The sequence below is a fragment of the Biomphalaria glabrata genome, chromosome 5, assembly GCF_947242115.1.
Source record: "Biomphalaria glabrata chromosome 5, xgBioGlab47.1, whole genome shotgun sequence".
Lineage (NCBI taxonomy): Eukaryota > Metazoa > Mollusca > Gastropoda > Planorbidae > Biomphalaria > Biomphalaria glabrata.
Window position 1 is genome coordinate 927,087 of NC_074715.1, and position 10,487 is coordinate 937,573.

Below are 10,487 nucleotides of genomic sequence, written 5' to 3' on the forward strand. Positions count from 1 at the left end.
GGGGCACATCCCGAGAAGAAATTATCTAGAGGCAGTGATATAGAAGAAATAGTTGCTTTTAACAGAACATGTGAGACACAGAATAACTGTCACAGAACAAGGGAGACACAGGATAGACAGTATAGACGGGGTACATATGAAAGACAATATGATAGCCGCAACGGCAGATATCAAGGAAACAGACAGGAAAGAAAGGACTGGGAGAAAGGTAGAATAGAGCAAGGCTTATCATTGTCATCTGATACTGGAACATTGGAGATTTTTCAGACATTCGTAGGGAACAAGGCAGCCAAGACCATCAGGGATACAGGGAGCACTATTATTGGAGTGAATAAGGATTTAGTGGAAGACCATGAATATACAGGCGAATCTAGGAAGTGTGTTATGTTTAATGGGAATATTGTACAATTACCGATTGCTAAAGTTAGTATAGACACACCGTATTTTAAGGGGACAGTGGAAGCTTGTGTTGTAGATCAGGGTGAGATAGATTTAATTATTGGGAATATTCATGGGGTGAAAATATGTTCAGTAAGGGAGATTGAGGATTGGAAGAAATATTATGGGATAAAGTCTACGCGAGGTAGAAATGGGGATGTGGAAGAAGACATAAGATCTCATACATCAGATGACATGGGTAGCAGAGAGCACGAGAAGAAAGAATTAACAGATAAGGTAGAAAGCAATGCAATAGGAATGGGTCCAAATCAAAGTAAAGTAAGGCAATCAGTGGTACAGGGAAAGCGATTTAAACCCACATATAGACGTACAAGTCCATACATCTTATGCTTTAATTGTGGGAGAAGGGGGCATATTAGAAGACAGTGTCAACAGTTAATTAGAATTAAGGAATCAAGGTACAATAGTGGAGAGGCGTATACGAGAAAAGAGAGGGATATTAGCAGCCTAGAAAACAGTACAGCTAGATCATTCGGTAGTAGGATCACAATGGGACATCATTGCAAAGGAGGGAAGCGGAAAGGATGGCATGTCAATAATGTTAGAATTATATAGATATGATTAGAAAAGGTAGGAATGATGGACACTAACTATTGTTCTATTCTACAATGAATAAATATATGTGTAATGAAGTAAATATTGTTGTTACATATGCATATAGGTTAAGGATACTACATTATAGAAGTTTGTAAAGGCTACATAGGAAATGTAAAAGAGTATAAGTACTGGAAAGTAGATACGTAGATGTTGCACAATGTATTTAATTATGTGTGGTTCTGTTGGATTATAATTATTCTATTAAAATTACATTTGTAAGAAAATTATCGAAATGATGTGGTAGAAATACATAAAAAGAAACGTCAAGACTGGAATTATTATAAAGGCCTGATGATACTAAGACGTAAATAGCATTGGATTAAATCTATGGTAGCCTATGAGGAGGGTTGTTAGTTATAAACTGGGTCATGTTGTTGAGGCTACAATATACATGGAGCAAGATAGACTTTGTTTGTTAACTATTTGATTGCGACTGGAAGGATGGTGTTTGTACATGCTTAACATTATGAGTGGGGAGTTGTATTAATAGAAATATGATTACTTAAAGATATATGTTAACAGAAGTGGTTTCAATTGCTCATAATAACAGTTATTATTGTGATGAATATAATTGTTATTCCATGTTGGAATTGTATTGGTATTAACATGACATTGTGTTTGAGTTTGTTTAGTTATTACATTATGGTTTTTAACTTGGAATAGTCTGATAATATATTCAGTGATTTGTATCTTGGACGTTCGATGTACATCGAACTTGTTAAACAGGGGGGGTGTTACGTGCGCATCTTAGTGTGAATGTGAAATGGTGCGATTGCGTGTTGAAAGGAGAGAACGACCGCAATGGAGGACTATGAACAAGAAAGTGGTTTCAGTGTTAATAAAGATTAAAGTATTTATAAACTGTGATTTGTCGTTTTCATGTCTAAAGAGTCTCATCCAATATGAAAACGTAACAATGCTTTTATTTAATTGTGTATCTCTCATAATGTTTTTAGGGCATTCCGATGGTCTAGAAGTTAAGTTCGCTTAGTGCGTATGTATATGTACTTATCAAATTTGTTTCAGCACCTAGCTTCAACTCTATATTTACGTTTATAGATGAAATAACATCCCATGTCCTACACAAATATAATGATACTAATGGCAGTGTCTTCTATTACGAAGATTAAGGATTAAGGACAGAAAACCTTCCAGATATTCCCCCCACTGGTCCACAAATGAGATTGGACCATAGCGCTCTGATTTAGCTACAAGCATGATAAAAGCGTCATATAAAAGCTACTTTTTATTTAGAACTACAGTACGTTACGTCATCTAACGCATGCGTGGGCTCAGTTTTCGAGGCTTTATGAATGGATGCTCATAATATGGCACTCAAAAGGTTGGTCAATAGTAAGTAATGCTCATTTTGACATCCAGTCCGCCCCTGTACCAGACGATGATAATTACTTATAGGAAACCAAAAATACCAAGTGCAATGCTAAAAAGACACACACACATTTTATATTCTCTTAAAAATACACAAAGAATCAATAGTTCAGAATTTTGCTCACCGAATACACAGAGGACTTTTTGTTGTTGTTTTGTTTTAGAATTCTCCATATAATTATAATTTGAGATTGTACCACATTAGGCTGTGAATACGGAGACAGAAGCATGGATTGTACACAAGATCACTGCTTGGATTCTAAAGTGGATTGCTGCGGCACGTGTAACTATGGCACACCCTTTACCCCAACGTACAGCACCAGAAGAAGCACACCTAAAAGATTAGCCACGACAGTCAATCCCCTTGTAATATTCACTTCAACTAAAGGTAGGGAACTTTGTTCACATTTCATGTCACGTATGGAATCATAGTTTTGAACATTTAGTACTATCAGGCGTTCATAGGCAATTCTTGCGAACGCTGGTATGGACATTATAGAGCAGGGGTTCTCAACCTGTGGGTTGCGACCCCCTTTGGGGTCGCCTAAGACCATCAAAAATATGGATTGTTATTGTCTACTTTTAAATTGCCGTATGTGTTGGGGGGGGGGGGGTCGCGGCAGAGTGGGGGATTATAAAAAGGGTCGCCGTGAGAACCGCTGCTGTAGAGGAACTTTGTAAGGTTCGACAGTTACGCTGTGCAGTGCACGTATCCCGCATGGTTGACAAACGTATGCCAAATGAAGTCCTTTTTGGTAAGCTAAAAGGTGGTCGACGTAACAGAGGGGACCCACGGAAACGCTTTTAAGACCAGCTTAGGCGCCAACTTGACTTGATTGACATAGAAGAGAGCACCTGGTTGCATGCGGCTTCCGAAAGACACAGCTGGGGGGTCACTCACAAAGGCCGCGGGATAAACATTAGAGACCTAAAGAAAATCCGCTGCCGAGGACAGACGCAGACGGCGAAAAGAAAATGTTAATCGACCACCGACGGAAAATGGTTTGGCTTGCTCTGGGTGTGGCAAAATATGTAGGTCACAGCTCACTCTGTCTGTCTGGTATAAAGTTTGAACAGGTTTTTTCCCCACACCCATTCTAGGAACGTGGCAAAGATCTGTCCATATTGACAATTTAATTAAATATTTTGTGGCAATCTGAGCTCTGCATTTTACCAGCATTTTGACATGTTTATCTGTAAATACTTTTAAGTCTACAGGTTTTTTCTTTTGTTACATTCCCAATGCCTCATTTAGCATACTTCTTCTTTATGTTGCTAAGCATTTTATGTATGCGCCTCTGCACTTTGCAAAAGCCGCTCATTTTCTGAAGTAGTCAAGATAGTCATGTCAAGTTTTTCTTTAAATTGTGTACAGGATGTGAACCAGGAGATCAAGACTTGATACCAGAACTGTGCACTAACTTTAGCGTCTGCCTGATACAGCCAGCACAGTGCTGTCACTACTGCTCGTTATATCACACGTCTACAACTGCAAGTACCACCACAACGAGACCATTGATACCACCCACTTCACCCAAAACTAGTAGGCAATGTATTGGTAGTAAATGTGACGTTTCAATAAGCAAAATAATTTAAAAAAAAACAAAACAAAGCTTATATTAATGTGTATCAATTTGTTTGGATCAGTCATGTAATTAAATTTGTAATAGAGCTAGACTAACATTAATACATCTGCGATTAGATATATTTTTTACCAATTGTTTTTGTTGAGCGCAATTTCATGCTTTTAGCGTTCTCAATACACTATGATCCTATCACTTGTATCGACCAGTTGGAAAGAAGGAGAAAGAACGGGGTATCTGGGTGATCGCTTTTTATGTGTATTTTTTTACAAAAAAAAGGTAACGACCTTCTCAGGCTTCTCAAGCCGACTCGGTAACCACACTAAGTCTCAGACGGCAGCCTAATATAAAGGAGATAAATTCAGCTTATACCACGACTTCAATCAAGTACTATTTATTTCCATTGTTTCAGATACCAAACAAAATGTTTGGTTTTCAGCATTACAGTGTAAATCGTGGTTGTTCATATGTGATACTGTTCCATATCTCAAGCTTATACTCTACAGAATGTGAACCGGGAGATTTAGATTTGAAACCAGAACAATGTCTTAACCCTAGTGTCTGCAAGACACAGCCATTACAGTGCTGTAACTATTGCTCGCTTTATTTCAAAAATAAATCAATGACTACACCAACGATACAATTTACTACACCCACTTCACCAAAAGGTAAGATATTTATTTGTATTAAATTCGACACCTAAACACTAAGACAACTTAGATCTAGAGCTAGGCCTAGTTGAAGTAGTCCTGAACATGACATTTGTACTCTGTTGGCAGTATACGGGTTTGTATTCATATCGATATCTGGTGGCGACTTGGGTAGAGTTAATCGTGTGTGTACAACTAGCACAAGTAACAGAGGCCAGCGCTAGGTGAATCAGGGCCGACCTTAGGTGATTGGAGGCCCTAGGCGAAGTGAATATTGGTGAAATATAAAATCTATGCCAAGTGAAAATATAAATATAAGACTGAAACAAAGAAATTACGCAATATAAATTATTTAAAAAACTTACCTGTATGATGACTATGATGTAGAGCTTAGAGCTAGACCAGTGGACATTGAGCTATAGACTTCTGTTAGTTTGAGATTTGATCTGGATGATGTAGAGCTTAGAGCTAGACCAGTAGACATTGAGCTATAGACTTCTGTTAGTTTGAGATTTGATCTGGATGATGTAGAGCTTAGAGATAGACCAGTAGACATTGAACTGTAGACTTCTGTTAGTTTGAGATTTGATCTGGATGATGTAGAGCTTAGAGCTAGACCAGTAGACATTGAGCTATAGACTTCTGTTAGTTTGAGATTTGATCTGGATGATGTAGCGCTTAGAGCTAGACCTGTAGACATTGAGCTATAGACTTCTGTTAGTTTGAGATTTGATCTGGATGATGTAGAGCTTAGAGCTAGACCAGTAGACATTGAGCTATAGACTTCTGTTAGTTTGAGATTTGATCTGGATGATGTAGAGCTTAGAGCTAGACCAGTAGACATTGAGCTATAGACTTCTGTTAGTTTGAGATTTGATCTGGATGATGTAGAGCTTAGTGCTAGACCATCAGACATTGAGCTATAGGACTCTGCTAGTTTGAGATTTGATCCAAGTTTTGCTTTTTTTTTCTCTAAACATTTTTTTTTTGGTCCTGTGCAAGGCTACCTTTAATCTAAGGCCAGACCTGGACGAACTTTCAACCGTTCCTCGGTTCATATGATCATCTAGAAGGAATGACAATGTTCTATTGCTTTCATATATGATCATCAGGAAGGAATGGCAATGTTCTATTGCTTTCATATATGATCATCAGGAAGGAATGGCAATGTTCTATCGCTTTCATATGATCATCAGGAAGGAATGGCAATGTTCTATCGCTTTCATATGATCATCCAGAAGGAATGGCAATGTTTTATCGCTTTCATATATGATCATCAGGAAGGAATGGCAATGTTTTATCGCTTTCATATGATCATCCAGAAGGAATGGCAATGTTCTATTGCTTTCATATGATCATCCAGAAGGAATGGTAATGTTCTATCGCTTTCATATGATCATCCAGAAGGAATGGCAATGTTCTATCGCTTTCATATATGATCATCAGGAAGGAATGGCAATGTTCTATCGCTTTCATATGATCATCCAGAAGGAATGGCAATGTTCTATCGCTTTCATATATGATCATCAGGAAGGAATGGCAATGTTCTATTGCTTTCATATGATCATCCAGAAGGAATGGCAATGTTCTATTGCTTTCATATGATCATCAGAAGGAATGGCAATGTTCTATCGCTTTCATATACGATCATCAGGAAGGAATGGCAATGTTCTATTGCTTTCATATGATCATCAGGAAGGAATGGCAATGTTCTATTGCTTTCATACATGATCATCCAGAAGGAATGACAATGTTCTATCACTTTCGAGAAGGCCTTCAACCATCCTATAAAAAGAGAGAAGGTCAAGACGGTTCAGATTCACGAGTTACATTTAGTCCAGTTATAAAGTTATCAAATAATTTCTTTAGTTGGGTTGATTAGATGATTGCTTACTTTTAGAGCGACACTTCTAGATTTTTGAATGACCACAGTCTTATGTCTTTATTAAGAAAAGTTGTTTTTGCTTTAAATTATTTCTGAAGTTATAGTGCACGAGATTCAAGGCACTGATTCCTGTTTTAATTGCCACCTGTCCCCACTAATCACTTCATCTAATCTTTTTCTTTAATTGCTAAACATAGTTTTGTATGCTCCATTTAGAATTTAGATACTACAAGGCTATGCTTTAAAAAATAATATATGCTCCATTAGATACAAATTTAGCTTTAAAAAAATAATGTATGCTGCAAGCCACAAATAGAAGAGCAATGGAGGCATTCTTAATGATATATTATGTATTTTTTAAATTGTCTACAGAATGTGAACCAGGAGATCTAGACTTGAGGCCAGAACTGTGCACTAACACTAGTGTCTGCCAGACAAATTCATCACTGTGCTGTCACTATTGCTCGTTACATTACAAGTCTGCAAATACAAGTACCACACAATTAACGTCCCCCAACGGTAGGAAAATGTGTAACGAAATGTGTGAGAATACATTTAACATTTTCAAATGTTCATTCAGTTTTAAAGATGAACTACATCCTGGCCCAAACCACCGCAGGACGAAGGGAGGAAGGCAGCGGGCAGGGTTTGAACTCATGAACATTGAGACCACCGAACGACAGTCCAGAACGCATACCAAACAACTATGCAACTATTCATGTTACATGTATTTTATCTGACGTTTGAGCTCTTGGTAGTGTAAGTGTTTTGCAATTGGTATCTGTTCTAAACTTTAAACTATTCCTTTTTCTAATAAATGTGTTTAAGAAAAGATACATAGTAATTAAACGATCTTCTATATACGTAAAAAAAAATTTGGAGTCAAGGGAAGTTAATTAAAAGATTGTACCTGTACTTTTATTCAATATAGAATAGTGTGTATCTTTATGTATCAAATAATTTGTATCATTATGCATTTTTATGAAAAACCGACATGCATAATTATTATTATAATAAAGACGGTTAAGTGTCAGATATCATAAAGTAGCCTAAGCATCAGATCTTTCCAAGCTGTAAAATATGAAATCAGATTTTCAAAAGATTTTCTGTAAGTGTGACAGACTGATGAAAGAATGGACTGATGGACAACACAAAGCTATAGCGGCTTTCCTGCCTTTCGGTGGCTAGTAATATTGTCGTGATAATAATAATAATCTGTATTATCCATTAGGAAATGTGTCTTACATTTTGTGCATTACCCAAAAAAAAAACATTAGAACTATAGAAAACCAAAACATTAATATAGTAGGCCTAGATATTTCGATCTACTTAATTTGTCTTAGCTCTTGTAAGTTGAAACAATTATCATGATGTCAGTTATGGTAGAAACATTGTTCACAAGAAATTTTAATGTTGTGTATAATAATAATAATAATAATAATAATAATAAAGCTTGTCTTCGAATCCGTAGATTAATGAGGAGTGCAGTATTTCACGTGGCTACGTAGCCCCAACTGTGACCTACATATTTTGCCACATTTAGCCATTTAGCGCAGACGTAACAAAATGCCTCGTTTCCTGTGTTATTAAAGTAATTTCTTCTTTATTATAAAAAAAAATGTATCCCATGTCTTGGAAATGTTTATTTGTCGGTATTCTGTTCAGTCCGTAGCTTTGTTGTTTCCTTATTTAATCCAATCCACTTTATCGGTTGCTAATGTTTTGTTTTGTGAGCTAGAGGTATTTGTATTTTTTGACGCATCGGCAGAATTTAGGCCATGTCCTGCCCATAATCCCTCTAAGGAACTAGAGGTCAACATATCTAACTTTGATTAAGTTGTTTAAGAAGTGGTACTGTTTTCAGTGGTCGAGACATAATGAATAAGTATAATTAACTGTTTACTTTTAACAGATACAGAGTGTGTACTAGGAGAACCAGATTTAAGTCCACAGCTGTGTACTAGCCCAAGTATCTGCCAGACACAACCATTGATGTGCTGTAAATATTGTTCTTCCCGTGACAATTCTGCCAGCCGTCTCTCATTATACACTCTTTGGATAGAGATCTATATTATTCTATATTGTTGTTTTTTGCATTGCGTTCTATTATTATATGTCTATTAGGTAGATAAGTACAAATGTCTATTTGGAAGACAAATTACAAATGTCTATTAGGTAGCTAAAGTAGAAATGACTATTAGGAAGATAAAGTACTTAGTAGCCCGAGTAGGTCTACTCCACTGATATCCCCTTGTTCAATATTTTACTAGATTCTAGATTATATAGAATATATAAATACTACAACAAGCTAGTTTTAGCTTTTGTCCCCACAACGATATCAATCATAATGAAGCAATCGTTGGTGTACTGTGTATGAAATAATTTTAGTTTTATAGACCTCTAATAAAACGTGGCTTTGATAATTCAATTGAGGTAATTGATAATTTGCATGCTTTCGGACGTCCTCTTCTAATAATACTGGATCTTAAGATAAATTGTGTTGCTAGTTGTTTTTTTTTTCATTAAACGATTTCAAGTTCTTTATATAATGTGTGTTGCCTTTTCCATTTATAAGTTATTCTACAGTTACTGCACTTATAACGACTTGTTTCTTTTAGAGTAAATGAGCTTTCCAATTTTATTTTTAAAATCATTGACCAGAAGTATCTAATACCTTATCACCTGATTCTGATTTGCCTTTTAATTTATTTATAAATCTATAAAGAAAACTTAACTAGACCCAACACCCGATGGCTCTCTCTGCACTAGATGTGGAAAAATATACAGGTTGTGACTGGGTTTGAGTAGTCATGTGAAACACTGCATTCATTTAAATCTTGGAAATTGAAGGCATTGACATTCATTGTATATCATTTGTCTTCAGTGTAATTATCAAAGGATTGTTTCCACAGAATTTTAAAATTTGTTATGTTGTCTTCTTCATCATCAATTACACCTTAATAATGTTGATTCATCTATATTGTTTCTGTAAGCAAGTACTCTAAAATTAATGTTTAAACAAAACAGTGTATGATGCTGGCAAATGCTTGTTACTGCAGATTACTAAACAGCTGTATGCTGGTATTTTGTAAACAAATACAGACAAAACTCCACAAATAAATGACAGGAGATGGAACTGTTTCAAAATTTAATTGCAACAAATAGTTTGTCCTAATTTTAGGTAAATAACAAGCGTTACATCCAGGTAATAACTTGATTATTTATATCCTCAGTAAATAGTTTGATTATGCTATTCACAAGTAACATTTCAGAAAAGCTGCAACTCAACTGAGTCCCTTCAAAACAACTGTCCATCTCATGGTTAAATGTTTATACAAAAATTGATATATGCACACACAAAAATTTGAATAAAAAGAAAACAGGCCTTTCAAAGTTTATAAAATAATTTTATATAGTGCAATTTAATGTTGGTAAATAAATTAACAAGCAGGCCTTTAAGGACCATAATTCTGAATTTCATCAGCATAAATCAGTTGCTTGGAGAGAGGGAAACTGCTGTGAGGGAGATAGTTTTGGCCAATGCCCAGGGATTCATCTCATTTCCTTATACTGTAGTTTCATGGCTGAAGGATCACAATTAAATCAAGCTGGAACTTTGATCTCCCATCTGGACAAAAAGGGAGGATCCACAAAGATTATGGCACCTTAACCAAAAGTAAAGGCAGCTATCCAAGGAGCTTAATAGGGCGACCCCAACTGGTTGTGCAAAGGGTTAACAACAGTCATAAAAAAATATGAATACTAAAAAGTAATTTTAAAAACATGCTTTGGCTATAATAAAACGCTCTAAAAAGAAGAAAAAAAGCATTGATAATACAAAGTAAACCTTTCAATGATGAACTATGAAGAATTCATGATGAGGCAACACTGCATGACATCAAGGAGATTTCAATTGCCAAAATT

At 35.9% G+C, this 10,487-nt stretch overlaps 1 protein-coding gene across 4 annotated transcripts in view; it reads left to right on the forward strand.

Moving 5' to 3' along the window:
- The window catches only part of LOC106057749 (A disintegrin and metalloproteinase with thrombospondin motifs like), a 34,251-nt gene extending 25,078 nt beyond the window's left edge, over window positions 1-9,173 (forward strand). Inside the window, exons 12-16 of one of the 4 annotated variants that reach the window (XM_056030565.1) lie at window positions 2,651-2,833; window positions 3,821-3,988; window positions 4,535-4,696; window positions 6,936-7,082; window positions 8,482-9,173. In XM_056030565.1, coding sequence (XP_055886540.1) covers window positions 2,651-2,833; window positions 3,821-3,988; window positions 4,535-4,696; window positions 6,936-7,082; window positions 8,482-8,687 — 866 coding nt within the window. In that variant the 3' untranslated portion in view covers window positions 8,688-9,173. Of the gene's footprint in view, window positions 1-2,650; window positions 2,834-3,820; window positions 3,989-4,534; window positions 4,697-6,935; window positions 7,083-8,475 lie in introns of all 4 variants that reach the window. The other 3 variants (XM_056030564.1, XM_056030566.1, XM_056030567.1) reach the window with 3 other exon arrangements.
- The last annotated feature ends 1,314 nt before the right edge of the window (window positions 9,174-10,487 follow it).